Raw genomic sequence first — 26888 nt, 5'->3', positions numbered from 1 at the left:
CTCTGACCAAATTTGTATCTGAAGAAAAGTTTAAAGGGGCTCTATCATTGGAAAAAGTAATTTTTAACTAAGCACATCCTTACATAGCCTTTAAAAAGGCTATTCCACACGTACCTTTTGTATGTAATCACTTCAGTAGTTTTTGAATGAGTAGTTTTTTATTCATATGCTAGATAGCCTCTTGGTGCACCCCGGAAGTCTCATCATGCACCCTCTGCTATTCTTTCCTATGTATGTGTTCAGCACAGGCTGCTGCTGCTGATGACTGAGCTTCCTGCTTGCACACACAGGAGAGAATAGCAGATAGGAGGCTGTCGGGAACTTCCTGTACTGGCTGGAGGCTAATTAGCATATGAATAAAAACGGGCTCATTCAAAAACTACTGAGGCAATTTACATACAAAAGGTATGTGTGGAATAGCCTTTCTAAAGGCTATGCAAGGATGTGATTAGTTAAAAATGACTTTTCCCAATGATAGAGCCCCTTTAATGAAATTATCAGGATGTGTTTTGAACAAGCGGCATGATAAAACCTTTGTGGACTCACGAAAGGATAGAAAAATCTTCAGTCATTGAACAATTTAAATTTAGTCGCAGTATTTACACTACAACGGACACATACACAGGACTATTAAGGTAAAATTACGATGTTATGGAGGTATGTGCTAAAACAAAATCACCTTAAGTACCTATTTGTTATGTTAATTAGTTTTGAATAAATAATTTGTGCTTCAATGACTATTGTTGTATTACCTACTCTACATTTAATAATGCTGCTTTACTAAATCAATACTTTTCATATCTTAACCCCTTCCCGCCGATGGCATTTTTTGATTTTCGTTTTTCGTTTTTGACTCCCCTCCTTCTAAACCCCATAACTTTTTTATTTCTCCGCTCCCAGAGTCATATGAGGTCTTAATTTTTGCGGGACAATTTTTTCTTCATGATGCCACCATTAATTATTCTATATAATGTACTGGGAAGCAGGAAAAAAATTCAGAATGGGGTGGATTTGAAGAAAAAATGCATTTCTGCGACTTTCTTACGGGCTTTGGTTTTACGGCGTTCACTGTGCAGCCAAAATGACATGTCCCCTGTATTCTGTGTTTCGGTACGGTTCCAGGGATACCAAATTTATATGGTTTTATTTACATTTTGACCCCTAAAAAAAATTCCAAAACGGTGTTAAAATTTTTTTTTTCTAAAAGTCGCCATATTCCGACGGCCGTAACTTTTTTATACATAGGTGTACGGGGATGCATAGGGCGTCTTTTTTTGCGTGACCGGGTGTACTTTTTAGTGGTACCATTTTCGGGAAATGTTATTGCTTTGATCACTTTTTATTCAAATTTTTATCAGAATTAAAACAGTGAAAAAACGGCGGTTTGGCACTTTTGACTATTTTTCCTGCTACGGCGTTTACCGAACAGGAAAAATATTTTTATAGATTTGTAGAGCGGGCGATTTCGGACGCGGGGATACCTAACATGTATATGTTTCACAGTTTTTAACTACTTTTATATTTGTTCTAGGGAAAGGGGGGTGATTTGAACTTTTAATACTTTTTATATTTTTTTATATATTTTTTTTATATATATATTTTTTTTTTTGCATTTATTAGACCCCCTAGGGGTGTTGAACCCCAGGGGGTCTGATCACTAATGCAATGCATTACAATGCTAATGCATTGCAATGCATTGCAAAAAAGCATCATCTCTTTTGCAGGCTGTATACACCAGCCTGCAAAAGAGAGAATTGGCAGACCGGCTGGGAGCCTTTAACAAGGCTCCCGGCTGTCACTGCAACATGACGTCGGCCCTGGAGCATGCTCCAGGAGCCGGCGATCCTTGCCAAAATGGCGGCGCCCATGCGCCGCCGGGAAAATGGCGCCTCCGGCGCCTTTGACAGCAGCGCCGGAGGGGTTAATGCCTCCGATCGGTCCGGGGACCGATCGGAGGCATGAGAGCCGGTTGTCTACTGCTTAAAGCAGTAGACACCCGGCGGCTATGACGGCCGCCCGGCTCCCGGGCGGTCGCCATAGTTACAGACCCGACACTCGCCGTACTATTACGGCGTATGTCGGGAAGGGGTTAAACAAGATTATTTCATCATTTCACTAAAACAGTTCAGGGATTTGATCAAATCACTGACTTTCTTTAGGGAAATGACCCAACAGATTTGTTATTTTAACATCTTCCGGGATTTGATCAAATCATCATTTCCTTGCGACATATTCATGATAGCTGTGATCATCAATCACAGTGGAGGATTTAACAGCTTATCTACTTCTCTGTATGCAATGACCTCTGCCCAGGTCACAGAGCATTCCTAGATATCTTCCATACAAGTCTATGGCCCCATGGTCTATAGGAAACAGGTCAATGTGTTTTAGGCTTGGTGAGAAAAGTTCAAATTGCAAGATTTCTTTAAGCAACGCTGGAAATATTTTTACTTTATTGTATTATTTATAGGTGGAAATACTGAAAATGAGAAGAACTTTGTGTCACTGTTTGAAAATGAACTTATGGATTTTCGGATGCAGATTGCTCTTCTTTCATATAACCCTGAATTTGTAAGTATATCCTGAGCTAGAAAAAAATCTTTTCCTTACAAATCTTTTATAGCTTCATAAGTTATGGTTTAACTGCATAATATTGGACAATGGTCAATATATACACTGTCACTGAAATTCTCACTAATTTTATTGCTTTGTTGGTGTTTGGACAATTCATAGAATGAGAACAGTACATACAATTCTTCAGATTTTATAAATATAGCGACTATGCTGCTCTGTTGAACATCTAACATTTTTTAAGACTACCTGGTGATTCTATCACTGGATATTTCTGAAAATGCTTATGATAAAGAACCTCTGGTATTGAGCACCTTGTTACATAAATATGAATAAATGAATATTACACTACATGGTCCAGCTATTGGATGGCATTCAAATTTCCACATTCAGATATCATTTTACTAATCTATAATGTATTTTATTTTTTTAAAATAATGGATTCAAAAACATGTAGAAATTATCCTGTAACTTAATTTTCTTTAGGAAAAACTGAGAGGACCATACCTTGAAAAGCTACCAAACACATTGGCAAGATATTCTCGATTTTTGGGGGAAAGACACTGGTTTGTTGGGAACAAGGTGAATACACTGCAGGAGAGTATTTTTTTTTTTTATTTACTGTAAATATTTGCAGGTCTTTTCATTTATACAATGTATTTATCTTTCTTTTCAAAGATTACACTTGCAGATTTTCTGATATATGATGTCCTGGATCAACACCAAATTTTGGATCCTACCTGCTTGCAAAATTTCAAGAACTTGCAGGACTTTCTTGCAAGATTTGAGGTAAATGGCTGCCTGTTGCGGTGTGTTCTTTTTATTTTGTTTGACAAGAATATGTACCATAGTAAAATCCTTTTTTCGTTGTATTTATTGGGGGACACAGATCCCACCCTTGTTGTTCCTGCCCCGGGTTCATTTTTGGGTTATTCTGTTCTTCTTTGTGCCTCTCTCCTGCAGTACAAACTAGCAGCATAGTGTTTGTGGAGAAGGTATAGACCAGCCCTTTTGTTATTCCGAATGTCAGCCTCTTAGTGGCCAGGTCTATTTTCCACAGTGCTGTGTCCCCCAATTGAATACAAGAAAAGGATTTTACAGGGGATACATAAAAAACATTTTAGTGTGTAAAGGATTTCGCTAGAGAGGCAGTCACCATATTTTACTTTATGCTTCAGTGTCAAATATAAACTTTATTGAGGATTTTGTGTATGTGTTATGTAAGTGTTTGGTGCAACTCTTTTGGTTCTGTAATTTAGACAATAGTAAACATCTGGGTCACATTATCAATGAACTTCCTGATTATGTTGAGAGGGGTATTACAGAGGATAACACTAGAGATGAGCGAACACTAAAATGTTCGAGGTTCGAAATTCGATTCGAACAGCCGCTCACTGTTCGAGTGTTCGAATGGGTTTCGAACCCCATTATAGTCTATGGGGAACATAAACTCGTTAAGGGGGAAACCCAAATTCGTGTCTGGAGGGTCACCAAGTCCACTATGACACCCCAGGAAATGATACCAACACCCTGGAATGACACTGGGACAGCAGGGGAAGCATGTCTGGGGGCATAAAAGTCACTTTATTTCATGGAAATCCCTGTCAGTTTGCGATTTTCGCAAGCTAACTTTTCCCCATAGAAATGCATTGGCCAGTGCTGATTGGCCAGAGTACGGAACTCGACCAATCAGCGCTGGCTCTGCTGGAGGAGGCGGAGTCTAAGATAGCTCCACACCAGTCTCCATTCAGGTCCGACCTTAGACTCCGCCTCCTCCGGCAGAGCCAGCGCTGATTGGCCGAAGGCTGGCCAATGCATTCCTATGCGAATGCAGACTTAGCAGTGCTGAGCCAGTTCTGCTCAACTACACATCTGATGCACACTCGGCACTGCTACATCAGATGTAGCAATCTGATGTAGCAGAGCCGAGGGTGCACTAGAACCCCTGTGCAAACTCAGTTCACGCTAATAGAATGCATTGGCCAGCGCTGATTGGCCAATGCATTCTATTAGCCCGATGAAGTAGAGCTGAATGTGTGTGCTAAGCACACACATTCAGCACTGCTTCATCAAGCCAATACAATGCATTAGCCAGTGCTGATTGGCCAGAGTACGGAATTCGGCCAATCAGCGCTGGCCAATGCATTCTATTAGCCCGATGAAGTAGAGCTGAATGTGTGTGCTAAGCACACACATTCAGCACTGCTTCATCAAGCCAATACAATGCATTAGCCAGTGCTGATTGGCCAGAGTACGGAATTCGGCCAATCAGCGCTGGCTCTGCTGGAGGAGGCGGAGTCTAAGATCGCTCCACACCAGTCTCCATTCAGGTCCGACCTTAGACTCCGCCTCCTCCGGCAGAGCCAGCGCTGATTGGCCGAAGGCTGGCCAATGCATTCCTATGCGAATGCAGACTTAGCAGTGCTGAGTCAGTTTTGCTCAACTACACATCTGATGCACACTCGGCACTGCTACATCAGATGTAGCAATCTGATGTAGCAGAGCCGAGGGTGCACTAGAACCCCTGTGCAAACTCAGTTCACGCTAATAGAATGCATTGGCCAGCGCTGATTGGCCAATGCATTCTATTAGCCCGATGAAGTAGAGCTGAATGTGTGTGCTAAGCACACACATTCAGCACTGCTTCATCAAGCCAATACAATGCATTAGCCAGTGCTGATTGGCCAGAGTACGGAATTCGGCCAATCAGCGCTGGCCAATGCATTCTATTAGCCCGATGAAGTAGAGCTGAATGTGTGTGCTAAGCACACACATTCAGCACTGCTTCATCAAGCCAATACAATGCATTAGCCAGTGCTGATTGGCCAGAGTACGGAATTCGGCCAATCAGCGCTGGCTCTGCTGGAGGAGGCGGAGTCTAAGATCGCTCCACACCAGTCTCCATTCAGGTCCGACCTTAGACTCCGCCTCCTCCGGCAGAGCCAGCGCTGATTGGCCGAAGGCTGGCCAATGCATTCCTATGCGAATGCAGACTTAGCAGTGCTGAGTCAGTTTTGCTCAACTACACATCTGATGCACACTCGGCACTGCTACATCAGATGTAGCAATCTGATGTAGCAGAGCCGAGGGTGCACTAGAACCCCTGTGCAAACTCAGTTCACGCTAATAGAATGCATTGGCCAGCGCTGATTGGCCAATGCATTCTATTAGCCCGATGAAGTAGAGCTGAATGTGTGTGCTAAGCACACACATTCAGCACTGCTTCATCAAGCCAATACAATGCATTAGCCAGTGCTGATTGGCCAGAGTACGGAATTCGGCCAATCAGCGCTGGCCAATGCATTCTATTAGCCCGATGAAGTAGAGCTGAATGTGTGTGCTAAGCACACACATTCAGCACTGCTTCATCAAGCCAATACAATGCATTAGCCAGTGCTGATTGGCCAGAGTACGGAATTCGGCCAATCAGCGCTGGCTCTGCTGGAGGAGGCGGAGTCTAAGATCGCTCCACACCAGTCTCCATTCAGGTCCGACCTTAGACTCCGCCTCCTCCAGCAGAGCCAGCGCTGATTGGCCGAAGGCTGGCCAATGCATTCCTATGCGAATGCAGACTTAGCAGTGCTGAGTCAGTTTTGCTCAACTACACATCTGATGCACACTCGGCACTGCTACATCAGATGTAGCAATCTGATGTAGCAGAGCCGAGGGTGCACTAGAACCCCTGTGCAAACTCAGTTCACGCTAATAGAATGCATTGGCCAGCGCTGATTGGCCAATGCATTCTATTAGCCCGATGAAGTAGAGCTGAATGTGTGTGCTAAGCACACACATTCAGCACTGCTTCATCAAGCCAATACAATGCATTAGCCAGTGCTGATTGGCCAGAGTACGGAATTCGGCCAATCAGCGCTGGCCAATGCATTCTATTAGCCCGATGAAGTAGAGCTGAATGTGTGTGCTAAGCACACACATTCAGCACTGCTTCATCAAGCCAATACAATGCATTAGCCAGTGCTGATTGGCCAGAGTACGGAATTCGGCCAATCAGCGCTGGCTCTGCTGGAGGAGGCGGAGTCTAAGATCGCTCCACACCAGTCTCCATTCAGGTCCGACCTTAGACTCCGCCTCCTCCGGCAGAGCCAGCGCTGATTGGCCGAAGGCTGGCCAATGCATTCCTATGCGAATGCAGACTTAGCAGTGCTGAGTCAGTTTTGCTCAACTACACATCTGATGCACACTCGGCACTGCTACATCAGATGTAGCAATCTGATGTAGCAGAGCCGAGGGTGCACTAGAACCCCTGTGCAAACTCAGTTCACGCTAATAGAATGCATTGGCCAGCGCTGATTGGCCAATGCATTCTATTAGCCCGATGAAGTAGAGCTGAATGTGTGTGCTAAGCACACACATTCAGCACTGCTTCATCAAGCCAATACAATGCATTAGCCAGTGCTGATTGGCCAGAGTACGGAATTCGGCCAATCAGCGCTGGCCAATGCATTCTATTAGCCCGATGAAGTAGAGCTGAATGTGTGTGCTAAGCACACACATTCAGCACTGCTTCATCAAGCCAATACAATGCATTAGCCAGTGCTGATTGGCCAGAGTACGGAATTCGGCCAATCAGCGCTGGCCAATGCATTCTATTAGCCCGATGAAGTAGAGCTGAATGTGTGTGCTAAGCACACACATTCAGCACTGCTTCATCAAGCCAATACAATGCATTAGCCAGTGCTGATTGGCCAGAGTACGGAATTCGGCCAATCAGCGCTGGCCAATGCATTCTATTAGCCCGATGAAGTAGAGCTGAATGTGTGTGCTAAGCACACACATTCAGCACTGCTTCATCAAGCCAATACAATGCATTAGCCAGTGCTGATTGGCCAGAGTACGGAATTCGGCCAATCAGCGCTGGCTCTGCTGGAGGAGGCGGAGTCTAAGGTCGGACCTGAATGGAGACTGGTGTGGAGCGATCTTAGACTCCGCCTCCTCCAGCAGAGCCAGCGCTGATTGGCCGAATTCCGTACTCTGGCCAATCAGCACTGGCTAATGCATTGTATTGGCGTGATGAAGCAGTGCTGAATGTGTGTGCTTAGCACACACATTCAGCTCTACTTCATCGGGCTAATAGAATGCATTGGCCAGCGCTGATTGGCCGAATTCCGTACTCTGGCCAATCAGTGCTGGCCAATGCATTCTATTAGCTTGATGAAGCAGAGTGTGCACAAGGGTTCAAGCGCACCCTCGGCTCTGATGTAGCAGAGCCGAGGGTGCACAAGGGTTCAAGCGCACCCTCGGCTCTGATGTAGGAGAGCCGAGGGTGCACTTGAACCCTTGTGCAGCCTCGGCTCTGCTACATCAGAGCCGAGGGTGCGCTTGAACCCTTGTGCACACTCTGCTTCATCAAGCTAATAGAATGCATTGGCCAGCGCTGATTGGCCAATGTATTCTATTAGCCTGATGAAGTAGAGCTGAATGTGTGTGCTAAGCACACACATTCAGCTCTACTTCATCGGGCTAATAGAATGCATTGGCCAGCGCTGATTGGCCGAATTCCGTACTCTGGCCAATCAGTGCTGGCCAATGCATTCTATTAGCTTGATGAAGCAGAGTGTGCACAAGGGTTCAAGCGCACCCTCGGCTCTGATGTAGCAGAGCCGAGGCTGCACAAGGGTTCAAGCGCACCCTCGGCTCTGATGTAGGAGAGCCGAGGGTGCACTTGAACCCTTGTGCAGCCTCGGCTCTGCTACATCAGAGCCGAGGGTGCGCTTGAACCCTTGTGCACACTCTGCTTCATCAAGCTAATAGAATGCATTGGCCAGCGCTGATTGGCCAATGTATTCTATTAGCCTGATGAAGTAGAGCTGAATGTGTGTGCTAAGCACACACATTCAGCTCTACTTCATCGGGCTAATAGAATGCATTGGCCAGCGCTGATTGGCCAGAGTACGGAACTCGACCAATCAGCGCTGGCTCTGCTGGAGGAGGCGGAGTCTAAGATCGCTCCACACCAGTCTCCATTCAGGTCCGACCTTAGACTCCGCCTCCTCCAGCAGAGCCAGCGCTGATTGGCCGAATTCCGTACTCTGGCCAATCAGCACTGGCTAATGCATTGTATTGGCGTGATGAAGCAGTGCTGAATGTGTGTGCTTAGCACACACATTCAGCTCTACTTCATCGGGCTAATAGAATGCATTGGCCAATCAGCGCTGGCCAATGCATTCTATTAGCGTGAACTGAGTTTGCACAGGGGTTCTAGTGCACCCTCGGCTCTGCTACATCAGATTGCTACATCTGATGTAGCAGTGCCGAGTGTGCATCAGATGTGTAGTTGAGCAAAACTGACTCAGCACTGCTAAGTCTCTGCATTCGCATAGGAATGCATTGGCCAGCCTTCGGCCAATCAGCGCTGGCTCTGCCGGAGGAGGCGGAGTCTAAGGTCGGACCTGAATGGAGACTGGTGTGGAGCGATCTTAGACTCCGCCTCCTCCAGCAGAGCCAGCGCTGATTGGTCGAGTTCCGTACTCTGGCCAATCAGCGCTGGCCAATGCATTCTATTAGCCCGATGAAGTAGAGCTGAATGTGTGTGCTTAGCACACACATTCAGCTCTACTTCATCAGGCTAATAGAATACATTGGCCAATCAGCGCTGGCCAATGCATTCTATTAGCTTGATGAAGCACAGTGTGCACAAGGGTTCAAGCGCACCCTCGGCTCTGATGTAGCAGAGCTGAGGGTGCACAAGGGTTCAAGTGCACCCTCGGCTCTCCTACATCAGAGCCGAGGGTGCGCTTGAACCCTTGTGCAGCCTCGGCTCTGCTACATCAGAGCCGAGGGTGCGCTTGAACCCTTGTGCACACTCTGCTTCATCAAGCTAATAGAATGCATTGGCCAGCACTGATTGGCCAGAGTACGGAATTCGGCCAATCAGCGCTGGCCAATGCATCCCTATGGGAAAAAGTTTATCTCACAAAAATCACAATTACACACCCGATAGAGCCCCAAAAAGTTATTTTTAATAACATTCCCCCCTAAATAAAGGTTATCCCTAGCTATCCCTGCCTGTACAGCTATCCCTGTCTCATAGTCACAAAGTTCACATTCTCATATGACCCGGATTTGAAATCCACTATTCGTCTAAAATGGAGGTCACCTGATTTCGGCAGCCAATGACTTTTTCCAATTTTTTTCAATGCCCCCAGTGTCGTAGTTCCTGTCCCACCTCCCCTGCGCTGTTATTGGTGCAAAAAAGGCGCCAGGGAAGGTGGGAGGGGAATCGAATTTTGGCGCACTTTACCACGTGGTGTTCGATTCGATTCGAACATGGCGAACACCCTGATATCCGATCGAACATGTGTTCGATAGAACACTGTTCGCTCATCTCTAGATAACACCTCTGATTAGATTCGGACTTATGTTATACCTCTATATGACAATCAAAGAGCAAAAGAATAGTGCTATAAAGTAAGTATATATGTGCACTCTGATTGATAGGAGTGGGAATAACATGGACAGAAGTCCATGCTACTCCTCCCTCTGGAGTTGCATATAGTTTATGCACAGACAGTGATTTATCATTGTCTCTGCAGCTATTCTCTTCTGCTGTTGCACCGAGATGCTGGCTGGAGGGGGGAGAGGACCTATAACCAAAAAATAGATTGCATTGCATAAGCCCCAGTTGCTTTCTTGAGATTGATTTATTGCGTGACAATTGCTGGTCTACCTTTTGATATCTGTGTGTAGAAGATTTATGACATTTTAAAAGTAAGACTTCTGTGTCCTATAACAACCAATCTCAGCACAGTTTTCATTTCATATTTCCCTCTTGAGAAAATAAAGCTGCATTGTGACTAGTTGCCAAAGGCTTAAACAAAGTCTTATTTTTTAGTTTGCACTGTGGGAAATTTCTAACTGAAAACCATGTTTTTTGCTCATAACAATCACATTACAGCATTTATTATGTTTGTTGTTTTCTGGTCTTGAAAAATGAAAGCTGTAATTGCTGCTGCATACATCAAAAATATCCATAAGCCTCCCCTTTTTTGACAGATGCCAAAAAGTGTTCTTTTAGCCTCTGTCTGGTCTGTCAATAGGCTTCATTACTCCATACAGAATTATCTGGTTAACTTTTATCGCATGGTGTACGTTAACATGCAAGCCTCTCCGTAATGGATACCACTGTATATCGATGTATATATGTTGGAGGTTTACATTGGGAAATATTCCTGACCAATGAACACTTGACTGTCAACCGCTCAAACTGAAATAGTTAAAGAGGATGTTTCATGTCCTCGGGCACATGCGGTTTTATATACCGCTAGAAAGCCAACAGTGCTGAATTCATCAGCTTTCCCGTTGTGTCCTGGGGAAGAGCTATCGGTGCTGTTACCGACGCTCTTCACTGTCAGAAGGGCGTTCCTGATGGTCTAACTGGGAATGCCCCTCCTGACAGTACTGTGTGTATCGCTATACTGTGAGAGGGCATTCCTTACCGCCCAGCCATGACCCCCCTTTCCCCAGTACTAGTCTATGTACGAGTACTGTCAGGAGGCTTTCTAGCGGTATATAAAATCACATGTGCCCGAGGACATGAAAGGACCTGTTTAATTTTAGTAGATTGTACTTAGTTTGACATTGGATTGCTTATTTTAAATCTTCTTGTCTGAAATGTTTTACTTAAAGGGGCCGTTCATGTTTGTGATCGATGCTTCACGGTCTACACAAAATGTAATAGTAGAGCTCAATTTACCCTTTTGGGTTTTTCTTTTTTTCTTTTATAAATAGGGAGTCTGTCAGCAGTAAATTGGGAATAAACCTAATCACAGTACCTTGTAGAGATGTTTATGCGGGCTGCAAATATGCCATTATTTTTGAAGACTTTCATGTAACTTGTTGCATTGGTACAGATGTCATTATCAGTAAACTGTCTTATTTATATGCAAATGGGGGGAAAACTACTTTGCCAGGTATCTAAAGCAGAGACTAAAACCTAGGCAAGTGAGATATCATGAAGTCCATAGTACCTTCTCCCCAGGTGTTATATGAAGTGTCATGGACAGAACAATAATAAAATCTAAATTATTACCTATACAGTAGCTAGGTCACTGAAGAATTAATTGGTATATTGTTACGAATAAGTCCCTAAAATATAGTATTCATTTTTTTTCTTTTTTCTTTCCACTTTTTCAAAAATTATGGATAATTCAAGGCCCTTAACCTTTTACCAACATCTGCTGTAGTAGTACAGTGGATGCTGAGTTTTTAAAGATGTATTCAACAGGGCAGGACCAAACCTACCCCCAAAGGTAAAAAATAACCGCCGGGGCCGGTCTCCATCGGCCCCGTTCCTTTAACGTTGCAGGTTGGCTCCCATGCGGCGATATCGCGGGAGCTGACCTGTTCTTATGAAGGCTCCAAGGCATGTCATAGTATTATAGCCTATGACCAGCCTCAATAGCTATGTAGTGAATCTCCCATAGACTGCAATATAGGGCATCAAGGCTCTGTCCTGGAATGTTTCCTTTTTTCCATCTAAACCCTCAGCCAACTCATAGAATTCCATGGTATTAAATACCACTGTTACATCGACACTCAGATCTCTGTCTCTGACCCAGACGTTACTGATCTGTTGTCCAGAGTGTCTAGAAGCCATAGCCTCCTTCATTTCCTACTGCTTTCTCAAACTCTGTATGGAGAAAACTGACTTTATCATCTCACCCCTCCCCCCCATCAGACACCGGCCCACTACCTGACCTATCTATCAAAATTAATAGTGCCTCAATCCCAAAAGTTTGTTGCCTTGGATTATCTTTTGATTCTAATAATTCCTTCAGGCCTTCACACCCAAGCCCCTAACCCCACCTGCCACTTCCAGCTCAAGAACATAAATTGAATCCACTCCTTTCTAACCAAAAATGCTTGTCAGTGCCCTCATAAACTCTCGCTTAGACTACTGTAACTCCCATCTCACGCAAGACCATCCTCAACTTTTCCCCTACATACAACTCTAACCTGAACTCCAGTTTGCTATCCAGTATCCACACATAATCATTGATCTGTCTCTAGACCTCCTTATCCACTCTTGTGGGTTTGTGACTTTGGATGTTTGGCAGTCAATCACACAAAACCTGCTCCACCGGTTTGGCTCAAATTTTCCACAAACATAGTTAATACACCCGATTGCGCAATAGGCTACTTTTCCACACAATAACTCACATACGTTTTCCACACGAACCCCACAAAAAACAAACTGACATCACCATCTCTGCAATCTCACACACTTTGGACCATAGCAAGCCCCTAAACTTCACATTACCCCCTACAGCCTAGCCCCTAACCCCATACCTTTGACACTGACACACTACTAACATTTCACCCGCCACTCTATTTACACACTTCTACAATCACCGCAGACGAAGTCGCGGGTAGCAGCTAGTCTGCTATAAACACAACCTCCTCCAAGTCATCTTCTGTGCATCCTCCATGCTTTGGAACTCGCTACTACAACACATAAGACTGTTCCCCACAGTCACACGCTTCAGTACAACCTTGAAGACTCGCCTCTTTGGGGAAGCGTGCAACCAGCAATTGCCCTGCCGCCACTGCACTACCATCCAAGCAGCATCTACCATCACCTACTGTCTCTATATCACTTACCTTTTAAATTGTAAGCCTTTGCGGGCAGGGCCACTGTAACAGTTGGTCACTTAGTATTGTTTTGTATGAAACGCTTCTTAGGGGGCGTTCACACTACCGTAGTGTCCGCTCCAAATCTGTCACGGACACTAGGGGCGGACACTAGATGTGTCCGTGACACCTGTCATTCACTTGAATGGGCATCGGGTGCGTTCTTTTGCACTCCGTGCCCTTCCTTCCCTGTCCGCAAGTGAAGATGTCCGACTTCTCAAGCGGACAGAAAAACCCTGCATGCAGGGTTCCTCTGTCCGCTTGAGAAGTCGGACATCTTCTCTTGCGGACAGGGAAGGAAGGGCACGAAGTGCAAAAGAACGCACCCGATGCCCATTCAAGTGAATGACAGGTGTCACGGACACATCTAGTGTCCGCTCCTAGTGTCCGTGACAGATTTGGAGCGGACACTACCTGTCGGACACCGACGGTAGTGTGAACGCTCCCTTAAATATACAGAACCATGGAATTAATATGGCTTTAAAAATAAATAATAATCCAAAAAAGTGGAAAATTGATTAAATCTTTACTTTAGTTTTTGTTGTTTTTCCCAAAAAGTATGTTGAAATTGTCTTCCTATTTAATATTTTTATTTATTAGAATTTTTAATTTTTTTTTTTTTTAAATGTATTTTAACTTTTTTTTTTTTTTTTTTAGGCTCTTCCTGCTATTGCTGCATACTTGAAATCACCCCAATACAAGAAAACTCCTATTAATGGCAAAGCAGCATTTTGGTGTAACAAATAATTTTGAATGGAAATAATAATAATAATAATCTTGCTCAACACCTTTGTCCGCTGAAATACTTAAGCTGGGCACTCAAATGCAGTTTTTGTTTTGATCCAATCATACATTCAAAAAGGAAATTTTCAACATATTAAAGAAGGAAACTTGTAAAACCAATATGTGTGTGTGCTTTTTCTTTTTTCTGCCTCCAATTCATTACAATGGGTTTCCAAGGTAGAATCTGCCTGAAGATAGGTCCTGATGCTGCTTTTTTTTTTTTTAAACTTCTCTCTTTCACGACCTGATTCTACATCAAAACTTGTCTGCAAAAATAAAAATCAATGAGAACTTACCTTTTTAATGTTTCTTTTTATTTAATTTCTTGTTTCTCGCTGTAGTATGTTCTGTGAGAAGATTTCAACTAAGATAGCTTGTTATTATTAGCAGTGCTTTAATTTTAAAAGATAATTATTAAAATTGCACTGCAGAAATTTCATGGATTTTTTAAATAATTTAAAGGGAGTACCCTGTCCCACAAGCATATTACAGTGTTTCCCCGAAAATAACACAGTGTCTTATATTAAATTGTCACTCTAAATATAGGACCTGTCTTATTTTCGGGGGGTGCCTTATTACAACCGGCAGTCATGCCGGCACTTCCTTAGTGGAGCATCAGCATGACCGCCAGTTGTAGGTAGTGTAGTGTAGGGGAGGGGGGAAGTTATCATACTTACCTTTCCCTTCTTCCTAGCAGCGCTGGTGCTGCTGTTCGTCCTGGAAGTGGTGAACGGGGCTTAGCTAGGCTTCGGGGGGCGAGGCTTAGCGGAGCTTTGCAAGCTCCACTTCACTGATACAGCAGCCGTGCTCTGTGCTCCGTGTGCACAGGAAAGCCAGCTGCTGCCTCTTCTGTACGGCAGCTGCTGTCTCTGCCTCTGGGATGAGCTGGGAGAGCTCATCCTACAACAGCAGAGGCAGCAGCCGGCTTTGCTGTGTGCACAGAGCATGGCTGCTGTGTCAGTGAAGTGGAGCTCGCTAAGCCCCACCCACGAAAGCTCTGCTAAGCCCCGCCCCCGAAAACCTCCGCTAAGCCCCGCCCCCCGAAACCCCGCACACCACTGCTGGGCATGCCTTTTTTTCGGGGGATACCTTATATTAGGCAATTCAACAGAAACCCCCGCCTTACTTTCATGGGGTGTCATACTTTCAGGGAAACACGGTAACTGCTACAACTACATTATAGAGAACATTACAATAATAAGTAGCATAACTTTATGTATGAGGAGATTTCAATATATTATCTACTACAGTATGTTCTGTCAATATTAGGGTATGTTCATACAGTTTTTTACAGATGGATTTTGGCACGGAATCCGCCTCAAAATCCACCTGCAGAAACGTCTCCCATTCATTTCAATTGGAATGATTCGCATTTTTTATCCGCTAGCAATTTTTTTTTTTCAGCTAAAAAAAAGCACCATGCTCTATCTTCAGGCAGATTCCGTGGCTTGAGACTCCCTACTGATTAGGCCTATTCATCCGGGCCTAATCAAGAGCAGGATGCCACGCGAAAAAGCCACAAGTCGGAAAAGGTTTCCGCCATGTGAACTTACCCTTAGAAAGCTGACCTTGTCTGACATGCAACTCAAGACAGTAGCAGTTCAGTCTGATGAAAGCCCTGGAACTGACAGGATAGTACAGTGTGTACTGTAAGGAATTCAGACAATGATGGGCCACATCCCTCAAAGGAAGAAAAGCCTAAAGGAATTCAAGAAATTATTATTGTTGTTTATGGTGATGATGCGCCTTCCTACTGCCAAGAAAAGTTTTTGGCCATGCAGTTTAAATGGGGTAGATGACCCATGGTCAGGGTAACCTGTCGAAGCATCTTCAACAGAAATGTGCCAAAAAATGGAGACTGTGATTTTGGAAAATCGTTGATTCAGAGTCACTTTTCTAACTTATAAATTACACATTTCAATTGGCACAGTTTCCAGTGTCATTCATGATGTCTAAGGTCGGTTCCCAGTGGGTGACATGAATGTTCACACGTGAGCAAAAAACATGTTGCCAATAATTTAGAAAAGAGAATTTAGGCATGCTTAGAGAAAAATCCAGGAGACTTCTATTCTTGGGTTGTTACAGATAATGAAACGTGGTCCATTACCATGATCCTTAGACCAAATAAGTGTCCATACAATGAAAGTACAAGGAGTTTCATTTGTAGCAGTGAGCTGGAAAGGTCATGGCAAGAGTTTTTTGGGATACGTTTCATAGAGCTTTACTATCTACCCTACAGTCCAGACCTGGCTCCAAGTGATTACTTTCTTTTTCGTAACAGTGCAGTTGATGCACTGGGGCAACCTTCAGCCCTAGAAGCGCCATGATGCAGTAGAATCCCTTTAAAGGGGCTCTATCAGCAAAATCATGCTGATAGAGCCCCACATATGCGTGAATATGCTATTCAGGCACCGCTAAAGTTATATTAAACTACCCCCCCCCCCCCCCGTTTTAAAATCATACCCTAAAGAAGAATGTGATCAACTTACCCATCGTGCAAGGTGGGCGGGCATTCCGGGTCTTTCTTCTTCATCCACGCCTCCTCTTCCTGCGATATCTTCGGGTCCCGTCTTCCTCCGGCGCTCGCGAACTGACATTGCTAAAAAAAAAATGGCCTGGGCGCATGCGCAGGTGGTTTTTTGCCCTTGGTGGAATTTCAACACCAGGACTCCAGTGCTGCAAGGCTGCAGTGCTAACCACTGAGCCACCATGTGGCCCCCAAGTTTCTAGGTGTTTTTTTTTTATTACATTTAAAAACTGTAAAAGAAAAAAAATGTTTGCATTGCCATATTGTGACACTTGGTATTTTTGTTTTTTTTTGTGTAGGTGAAGTAAAGACAGGCAGATATATCTTTATATAACCATATACGAGTTGTACACAGCAGATCTCTTTGCCTAAAAACTGTTATTCAGACCTCTTCAGTCATTTTTGTAGCTATGATGGAAAAAAAAAAACTTCACTGGCTGAGAGGTCAAGGGAAACAAAGTGCCAAATATCTACTGTACTTGCATACATGGACATGTAACTTGAGAGAATGCAGCTGTAGGAGCTTCCTGTGTAGAAGGCAGGGATGGTTGGTGTATGTGTATATAGTTCAGAAGGCAGTCACAAGGCTTTCTGCTTTGGTCTTGGCAATCACATCATCGCTTGGCAACTGCTGTGGCTTAGTGGATGTTATTTGTGTGCCATTTTTCAGGTTTTTTTCAGGTTTTTTACCTGTAGACTTAGAGTACCTTTCATATCCTTGGGCACAATCAGTTTTATATACCCCTAGAAAGCTGACAGTGCGCTGGATTCAGCGCACTGTTGGTTTTCTTATGTGCCCTAGGAGAAGAGATATCAATGCATTTACCGATAGCTCTTCACTGTCAGAAGGGCATTCCTGACAGTCTAGATGGAACTCCTAACAGTCTGTCAGTAGCTCTGTACTGTCAGAGGGGGGCGTACCTTATCACCCAAAAATGATGCTAAGTGTTGAGGAATGCCCCCCCCGACAGTACTCGTCCATAGACTAGTACTGGGGGGAGTGCCTGACCATTCTGCGTCATGGCTGGGCGGTAAGGTAGCCCCCTTTGACAATACAGAGCTACGGACGGACTGTCAGGAGGGGCGTTCCCAGCTAGACTGTCAGTCACTTCCCCCTACATGACTTCTGAAATTACAGAGCTTAAATAGCACATCAGGTATCAAACCTACCTTGTTGCTCAGGAATAGTGGAATAGTGGCTAGAGAAAAAAATTCCAACTGTTCTGGAATCAGTAGAGCTTCAGGTATTCACAGATCCTAAGAACTTAAATAGGTGGCGGTAATGAAAGGTCCTCTTTAGGTTTATCAGATTTTCTTTGTTCACGCAAAGGACAGAAAATGCGTCATGCGTGCCACTGCAAAATTAGCTCTCTCCAGCTGCTCCATAGTTTAATGTTTCCTCTAGCTGCCGCAGTTTAATTTGGGGCAACTAGAAGGGGACATTAAATTGGGGCAGCTGGAGAGGGACATTAAGCTGTGGGGTTAGTTGGTGGGGGACATTAAACTGGTGCAACTTGAGGGTTTCCCTCAGTTTATTGTCCCCCACCAGCTAACCCTAGTTTGATGTCCCCCTCTATTTGCCTGCAGTTTAATAAAAACAATAGAGAAATGTCCACAGCTCAAAAATAATGAATATGATGGAATCAGTATAACCCTAAAGTGCCCGAAAAGACGCCCTCCGGTTAGAGCAAAAAGCAGTCCAATAACATAACAAGAAAGTCCTCGGCACAAAGGGTGTATTCAATAAAAAATAACTTTTATTCCAAAAAAAATAAATAAAAAAAAATTATAAAATAGTCACAAAAAAGCACCAGATACGAAAAGGTAAGTGGGAGAAAAAACTCACAACAGATGTGTATGTGGCATTCAGATGAACTGGCCTATGAGTTTCAGGACCTCCGTCTCTTACTCATGGTGATGTACAAATGCCTGTTGTATTGCTGTGTTATGTAGTCATGCTCACAGGTGAAACAGTGAGAGACAATCAACAAAGAGAAGCTTTTCGTTGTTGATTGTCTCTCACTGTTTCACCTGTGAGCATGACTATATAACACAGCAATGCAACAGGCATTTGTACACCGCAGTTTAATGCCCTCCTCCAGGTACCCTGTCCCCAGTTTAAGGTCCCCTCCAGTTGCTCCCAGTTTAATGTTTAAGTTTTATCTGCTCCAAAGTTTAATATCCCCCTCATATGCCCTCCAGTTTAATATCCCCCTCATATGCCCTCCAGTTTAATGTCCCGCTCATATGCCCTCCAATTTATTGTCCCCCCTCCATCTGCCCCTACTGATACTCACTTCTACTCACTCCCCTGCTGCACAGTCTGCAGTCTCTTTTCCCAAAGTATTCAGGGGGCTGACATCATCACATCATGCCTACAGCTCCTAGAGCTCATAAGGGGCACAATGGTGAGGCAGTAGCTGTCCGTTCCTGCTTCACCACTGTATGCAACTCATCTGTGTCCTCACCTCACACAGATGAGTTGAATCCAGTACATACCTCCTGACGACCAGGACCGTGGGACAGGACCTGGAATCCGGGACTGTCTCGCCGAATCCAGGACGCTTGGGAGGTATGTGAATATGTGTGGAAATCTCAATCTAAAAGTGTAGTCTACAAAGAGAGCCATAATAGGCATCAAATGTGTAGGTGCTAACTTGTGTTTTTAACTTTTTTTTTAAAATATAAATTGCCCCAAAATAGTGGCACTTAGCAGCATTTGATATAAGGTTTTAAGAGTAAAGTTTTTACAAGCATATTTGCAGATTTTTATGGACACCAAAATGATCAGACTATTGTAGTTAAAATAATTTATTGAATTGAGATGGCAAGTATAAATCAGCAATAAATTATACTAATCATAATTGTCTGATAGGATTTCCACCACGCTTTAATTGCAAATATTTGATAGGAACTTCCTGGTTGGGCTTTCATATCTGAACAGAACAACAAAAAAAAAAGATATTTAAAATAATTGTAGATTTGTCATACATCCTAATAGAATGATAACTAATAGTATACAGTATGATAGAGTTTGCTATGATTAGTCAGAGATTCTGAACAATTGATGTTAAAGTTTCCCTAATTGACAGGTAATAATGGCTGGGCTTACAGTATCTCTGCAGGGATGTACAGGTAAATTTTTGCAGAGTCTGCAACTGCATGGAGATTGTACTGTGACAGGCATAGTGAGATGGTTGTCAGTGCCAACTTGACTTCTGTGTACACACACACAGTGTATACAGATCAGGAAGCCTCCATTTTGCTTCTTGCTTTGATCCCAGCAGTCAATTGCGAGACACCAGTAAGCTGCGGGGTCTTAACAGTATTTCAAAATGTAGAAAGAAAAAACAAGGATGGCACTAACTCTTCCTCACATAAATTCACCAGTCATATTTTCTTCTGTATAACCGAATATCCCACGATAGAATAATAGTAAGCAGTTCTGCATATGCAATAGATGTGGTGCTCAACTCCAACAGGTAGTAATATAACAGTTCAACCAGAAGAAGAATCAAAAATGGAGGGCACTCACCACATAGCTGGATACCTTTTGCTTAAAAATTCAGTCCTTTATTTTGACATGTTAAAAGCAGCTCCTGGGAGGGAGTAAAATACACATCGGCATTGAGGCAACAGCCGTTTCACGCTACCACTAGCAATTTCTCAAGCCTAAACATGCAGCGTGAAACGGCGGTTGCCTCAATGCCGATGTTTATTTTAGTCCCTGAATTTTTAAGCAAAAGGTATCCAGCTATGTGGTGAGTGCCCTCTATTTTTGATTCTTCTTATCAGTATTTTCCCTATAACTGGGGCTAATATGTCAGCTCCTGTTACAGGGAAAATCAGCAATAAAGTTGCCCCTAAAGGTCTTTTATTACCTCATGGGGACCACAATGTTTAATTTCTTTTTTTTTTTTTTTTTTTACAAATAAAAAGGAATGTCACTACTACCCGACATAAGACCTTCTCACCCTACCTCATGACACAGCTATATCTCCTATATAAAGCAAAGTTAAAAAAAAAGTTTTCAAAATCTCACCCCTAAGGAAGCTCTTACTCCGTTGAGTTCAGAATATACACGAGCACACTCTTCAGGACATACTGCTTTCAGGTCTTCCTGAGTCAAATCCAATAGCTGATTCCCTCTTAGAACTCCAAGGCACTTTACAGTACTGCTCAATAAAAATTAGAACAGGAAGGATTTTTTTTTCTCAATTTGTAAACAAACATTCAACTTGTCTAACTAGTAAAAATATGTAATGAAATGTTTGGCTGTCTTCTACGACTTCTCTTCCTCTTCATCCATTCCCCCTTCAGAAAGTCACTCCACATAAATATATAGACCTTAGTTTTTTCTTCAGAAATGTCAAGATTTTGGTTTGTCCCCCCTCTTTTTTTATTTCACTCATCTAAAATGTCCAGACCCGGTCACATAATTTATTTCACTGGCATTATCCTCTCTTTTGTATTGTACTTATCCCCTTTACTCTGCCTTGCTTAAATTTATTTTTTCAATAACCATTTTGTCTCCTTAAGGCTGGGGCTTCGTGTGGCGTAAATGCAACTGTTTGCATGGAAATGCTTGTGGAAAAAAAATGCTCAATCTCATCTACACATTGCAGGGAACACTGCAATTTCCAAAACGGTTGTTATTTTGGAAATCGCATCATGTTAATTATACCTACAGAAACGGTGGCAGTTTCCCTATAGTTATAGTTATAGCAGAAAGTCTGCAAAGGAAACCTAAGGATTTTCTGTAAAAAACATTGCTTGCGACCACGGTTTTTCCTGCAGTGCTTTTTTGCTGCGGGGTGCTACGTGAGTCTTTACCTTAAAACTCGATTTCTTGCTATTATGACTGCAAAGCCAGAGACACAGAGAGAGTAATCACAGTGGATTATTGACTAACCAGCTGTGATCACATATCAACATAGAGGATGAGATTTAAAACAAATCTACCAACAATAGCAAAGAGGTGCACAATGTATCGTGCACCAGTCTAATTAGCATATGAATAAAAACGGACTTATTCAGAAACCACTGAGGCAATCTACATACTAAAGGTAGGTGTGGAATAGCCTTTCTAAAGGCTATGCAAGGATGTGATTAGTTAAAAATGACTTTTCCCAGTAATAGAGCCCCTTTAAACAGTTATTTCTGCAGGTTTTACCTGTGGCTTTCAAACTTTGCAGACAATACAGACTTGCAGTGATACATGTAGGTGTGTTTTGTAGTTCTGAGGTTACTTTAACATGTTCAGTATCTGGTCATTATGTTTCATTAGTATTTGTAAATCAAAATTAGGAGTGGGTCCAAAACACAGAAAAGTGCAAATCTTTCCTGTTTTTTTTTTTTTTTGTAGGTTCCATTTTTAGCCTAGTTGCAGACCATCATGTATATTTTGCAGTCTGCAAACTAGCAATCCATGTTCCTTTTTAGCAGAAAGTGTGTCATCAGTGTGTGATCCGAGTTTGTGGATCCGCAATAAAAACACAAAAGACATCTAATGATGTCCTTAATCCATCCACAAATACAGACAGCACACTGATGACACATGGAGTACATACATGTGCTATCCTTGGTTTTTAGTCTCCCATAGGCTTCTATGGGCAATTCCGACATAACAGAATACAGGCCTGCGTTATATTTTGTATCACGGACGCACAGCCCGCACACTGATATGTGGAAATCACAATCATGTACATGAGCCCATAGAAATTAGTGGGTCAGTGTGTTATCCATGTTTTTTCCCAGATAATCTTGCCCATGGTCATCTGCAAGGGGCTTTAGTTTTTATGTACACTTACTGAAGCAAACTAGTCATTTTTATTCCTTGTCATCCCGATATCTAATTTTATGACAATATGGTTTGAAGAAGTGTTAACCTACATCCTTGAGAAACCTTTATCCTTTAGCCATTTAGTCACTTCCTCTGGTGTTGAGCTTTCCTGCAAGTTTACTTCTTTTATTTGAACCTGCTGTGAAAGAAAAACAAATTTGTTATTGGACAGAAGCAACTGAGTGATGAACAATGCATTTGCCAGAATGATGGATCACAATGTTGCAAGGCAAAAGTGGTAACTCGGGGAACAAAACTGAAAATTAGAGTCTATGGCCAGAAAATTCCCTAAATCTCAGTGAGTGCTGTATACAAAGCTATGGGCGCCGCCATGATGTGTCCGCCCTCTGACCCATCGGTCACGTGATCAGCCGGTGTCAGCGTCTTGCAAGAGCTGCTGGGTCCTACAGGACCCAGATCAGCTCTGTAAGCTGTGTATACAATATGCAGGAGGCTGTATTCCTCCAGCAACTGGGACTAAATGTACCAGCCCCAGTTGCAGGGGAAATCAGTCTCTAATACAAAAAAAAATAAAAAAAGTGATCAGATGTCCCCAAAGGTCTCTTATGACCTTATTGGAACAGAATCTGAAAAAAAAAAAAAAAACTTCTAGAAAAGTTATATAAAAATGTAAATAAAATAATTTAAAAAAATAAATAAAATAATACGCCAATAAAACACCGCTATTAAAGGTTATAGCCCCACCCCCGATGACACCATATAAAATAAAAATTACCATAATGGAGAGGAAAAACTATTTTATAAAGTTTTTCAGCAGCACTTTGTGTTATTAAATTTAAAAAAAAGAAAAGTGAAAATCAGACACGATTTCCCTCCTATTTTGTTTATATTTTCACGGATATAAAAAAATTAAAACACTTTCAAAAATAAAAACAAGATAAAAATAAAGCCCTATGTGTCCTCGAAAAAAGACGAAATAATTAGTTGAATGAGACATATGAGAAAAATGTTACAGCCCTCAAAAACGCACATACAAAATAAACCTAAAATGTGTCTGGTCATGGACTACAAATTGGCCTGGTACTGAAGTGGTTAAAAATAAGGGTCAACACTGTAAATACTGAGACTTTGCATAAACTTGATGTGTTTGTCAAATGAAGTTTAAAAACTGGAAATATACTTCTCCCATCTGTTACAGCCACACATGGCTTTGGCTAAAAAAAAAAAAAAAAAATTGCAGCAAAATGTGTGACCTCGGCTGTAAGACGACCTAAAACATGGTTGTCTGCAAGTGAGCTTATAGTTTGCTTTCTTTAATATATTAATTTACCTTGTTATTATTTGCGCTCTCCAATATGTTATTTGGTACAAATCCTCTTTGCCCCTGAATGTTCTCAACCATCCACCATTGCCGAGTCTGATCTAGAACCTAAGGGAAATAACAACATAAAACATATTAAAAATGAATATGCTTTTCCTTGGTCTATAAATTTCACATGCAGATTCTGTCAAAAAAAGAGTTTGTATCCACTGCATGCCATCAGTTTTCCCATAGATATACATGCCACTTCACTTGACATAATTTAGGCTGTTTGTCTTAGAGAGCTAAAAATTAGACATATAAGTTCATAGGTTCCCTGATAGTGTTATACAATATACTTTAAGCCAATATAAGCTGTGGTTCATATCAAACTTGTTTGACCTGAAACAAATTTTGTGATCGAGCCACCTGAACCTGAAATTAAACGAATCTTGTATCTTATACTATACCTGGTGGATCAGAGTTAAAGAGGACTTTTTACTAATCCATCAACTTCAACTCTGTGTATCTTTCAATAGGTGCAGGTCCATTATTTCTGGTGTAGTTGGAATTTTTTCTCTAGCTCCTACGATTTCTGAACAATCATTGCTGTTTTATTTAATTAGGCTCTCTACAGTCAGGTGGGTGGTCCCTTTCTTTCTGCTCCAGCCAAGAGTCACCCACCTGACAACAGAGAACATAATTGTGCTGAAACTAACTGCACTGGTTGCTCTGGAATGGTAGGGGCTAGAGAAAAAATTCCACCTGAGCTGGAATCAGTGAACAGGTGTCTATTGAACAATGCAAAGAGTTCTTGCAGTTTGTGAAAGATTCTCTTTAAGAGGCTGATGTAAATTATTTAATTATCCCTTTCTCAACATCTGGCGTAACGGTATGGCGGATGTTGGCAGGCAGCTTTATGCAGCCTGACATACAAATAACGGTATTTTGCAATGTATTACAATTAGAGATGAGCGAACACTGTTCGATCGAATAGATATTCGATCGAATATCAGGCCGTTCGAGGTATTCGATTCCAATCGAATACCACGAGGCAAACACAGTAAAAATTCGTATCCCCTCCCACCTTTCCTGGCGCTTTTTTTGCACCAATAACTGTGCAGGGGAGGTGGGAAAGGAACTACGACAACGGAGGCATCGGAAAAAAAAAAAATCGGAAAAAGAAATTGGCTGGCTAAATCAGGTGACCTCCAATTTAGACGAACAGTGGATTTAACATTCGGTTAATTTGAGACGGTGAACTATGTGACTGTGAGACAGGGATAGATCTATAGGCAGGGTTAGCTAGGGATTACCTTTATTTAGGGGGGAATGTTACTCACCCAGCTCTTTGGGGCTCTATCTGGTCTACTGTGGTAACCCTGCTGTGTGGTGTAGTAGAGCTGTGTGTGTGCAAGGATTCTACTGTGGTAACCGTGCTGTGTGATGTAGCAGAGCTGTATGTGTGCGAGAATCCTACTGTGGTAATGGTGGTGTGTGATGTAGCAGTGCTGTGTGTGTACAAGGCTGCTACTGAGGTAGCCCTGCTATGTGCATGCTATGTGTGATGTAGTAGAGCTGTGTGTGCACGGTACTCCTACTGTGGTAACCCTGCAGTGTTCATACTACATTTGATGTAGCAGAGCTGTGTGTTTGGAGCTCCCACTGTAGCAACTTTGCTATGTGTGATGTAGCAGGGCTGTGTGTGTGTGTGTGTGTGTGTGTGTGTGTGTACAGTACTCCTACTGTGGTAACCCTGCTGTGTGTATGCTATGCTATGTGTGCACACTCAGCTCTGCTACATCTCAGATGTAGCAGTGCTGAGTGTGCACTGAACCCTGCTGCACACTCAGCTCTGCTGCATCTCAGATGTAGCAGTGCTGAGTGTGCGTTGAACCCTGCTGCACACTCAGCACTGCTACATCTGAGATGCAGCAGGGTTCAGCGCACACTCAGATCTACTGCATCTCTGGTGTGTGTGCTGAGCTCTGCGGAGTAGCTGAGCTGAATGCACGGCCAGCTCTGGTTCATCTCCGGTGTAGCAGTGCTGGCCATGCTCTGAGCTCGGCTGCATCTTCGGAGTAGTCTAGCTGAGCGCATGGCCAGCTCTGCTACATCTCGGCATAGGAATGCATTGACCAGCGTTGATTGGCCGAATGCCATACAGAGTACAGCATTCGTCCAATCAACGCTAGTTCTGCCGGAGGAGTCTAAGATCGGTCCACAGCAGTCTCCATTCTGGTCCGATATTAGACTCCGCCTCCTCACATACGAACCTCCGACAGAACCAGCGTTGATTGGCCGAATGCTGTACTCTGTATGGTATTCGGCCAATCAACGCTGGTCAATGCATTCCTATGGGAAAAAACAGGGATCCTGATGTAATACAGTGACTTGGGCTTGTTAGATGCCCCCAGGCATGCTTCCCCTGTTGTCCCAGTTGCATTCCAGGGTGTTGGCATCATTTCCTGGGGTGTCATAGTGGACTTGGTGACTCTCCTGAGTCGAAGAGTAGGATCCTCTGAAACAAGCATTCTGAATTTTTTTTAGCTGAAATCTTGCTTTCTCTGCCTCTCTGTTTGTCATACTTGAGCCTGCTTTTATCCATCATTAAACGACCACTGCATTCTCTTCAATATAGTGACTACAAAGGGAATTAGAGCTTTCACCAAAATGAATTGATTTACAGTGTGAATGACTACAAAAAAGAGGATACAGTGCTGGTATTTGTCCTATAGCTCCTTCAAACAAAGTGTGAGGCAGACCCCTCCAATTCTGATATGAATGATATATCCCGAAAATAGATCAACGAAATCCTGATCCTCGAAACCTTTAAAAGTTGTTAAAGTATGAAGGTGGTAAATTACACCTTGACTTGAATAAGGATTCACATTATCTGCTTTGCACCAACAGTATATATTCTATACATGAGCTACTTTGTATTGAATTGGGAACACTGGCATAACTATAGTGGTTGTAGCTGCAACCGGAAGCCAAAGGTCACCCGAAATTGGATAAAATTCTTTCACCTCCTTTCTGATTTCTATGCATACACTTCTATAAGCCTTGCCCTCTGGGTAAAAAATATGCAAATCTATTCTCCAGGATGTAATTAGAACAGTGCACTCTGTATGCCGCCCTCTAGAGGGCAGCATCCTTAACATCATGCATTGATTAAGTTAAAAAGTCTACTATCATGATGCAGATTTAATTGCCAAATTAGTATTTCTATTCCAAAAGGAACAGATTCCCAGATA

General features: G+C 42.9%; 2 protein-coding genes across 2 annotated transcripts in view; one reads left to right on the top strand and one right to left on the bottom strand.

Annotated features, from left to right (window-relative positions):
- LOC142194917 (glutathione S-transferase Mu 1-like) overlaps positions 1-14107 on the top strand; it is a 32570-nt gene extending 18463 nt beyond the window's left edge. Inside the window, exons 5-8 of the mRNA XM_075264357.1 lie at positions 2471-2571; positions 3058-3153; positions 3250-3360; positions 13876-14107. Of these exons, the coding sequence (XP_075120458.1) occupies positions 2471-2571; positions 3058-3153; positions 3250-3360; positions 13876-13965 (398 nt within the window). The 3' untranslated portion in view covers positions 13966-14107. The remainder of the gene's footprint in view (positions 1-2470; positions 2572-3057; positions 3154-3249; positions 3361-13875) is intronic.
- Positions 14108-19393: 5286 nt separating this feature from the next.
- The window catches only part of LOC142194070 (epidermal growth factor receptor kinase substrate 8-like protein 3), a 33451-nt gene continuing 25956 nt past the window's right edge, over positions 19394-26888 (bottom strand). The window contains exons 15-18 of the mRNA XM_075263096.1: positions 23662-23760; positions 22421-22509; positions 20571-20703; positions 19394-19464 (exon numbers count right to left, since the gene is read on the bottom strand). Coding sequence (XP_075119197.1) covers positions 19459-19464; positions 20571-20703; positions 22421-22509; positions 23662-23760 — 327 coding nt within the window. The 3' untranslated portion in view covers positions 19394-19458. The remainder of the gene's footprint in view (positions 19465-20570; positions 20704-22420; positions 22510-23661; positions 23761-26888) is intronic.

The sequence above is a fragment of the Leptodactylus fuscus genome, chromosome 2 (genome assembly GCF_031893055.1).
Source record: "Leptodactylus fuscus isolate aLepFus1 chromosome 2, aLepFus1.hap2, whole genome shotgun sequence".
Classification (NCBI taxonomy): domain Eukaryota; kingdom Metazoa; phylum Chordata; class Amphibia; order Anura; family Leptodactylidae; genus Leptodactylus; species Leptodactylus fuscus.
Note: the sequence above shows the minus strand (reverse complement) of the source record. Positions and strands in the feature narration are given on the sequence as shown.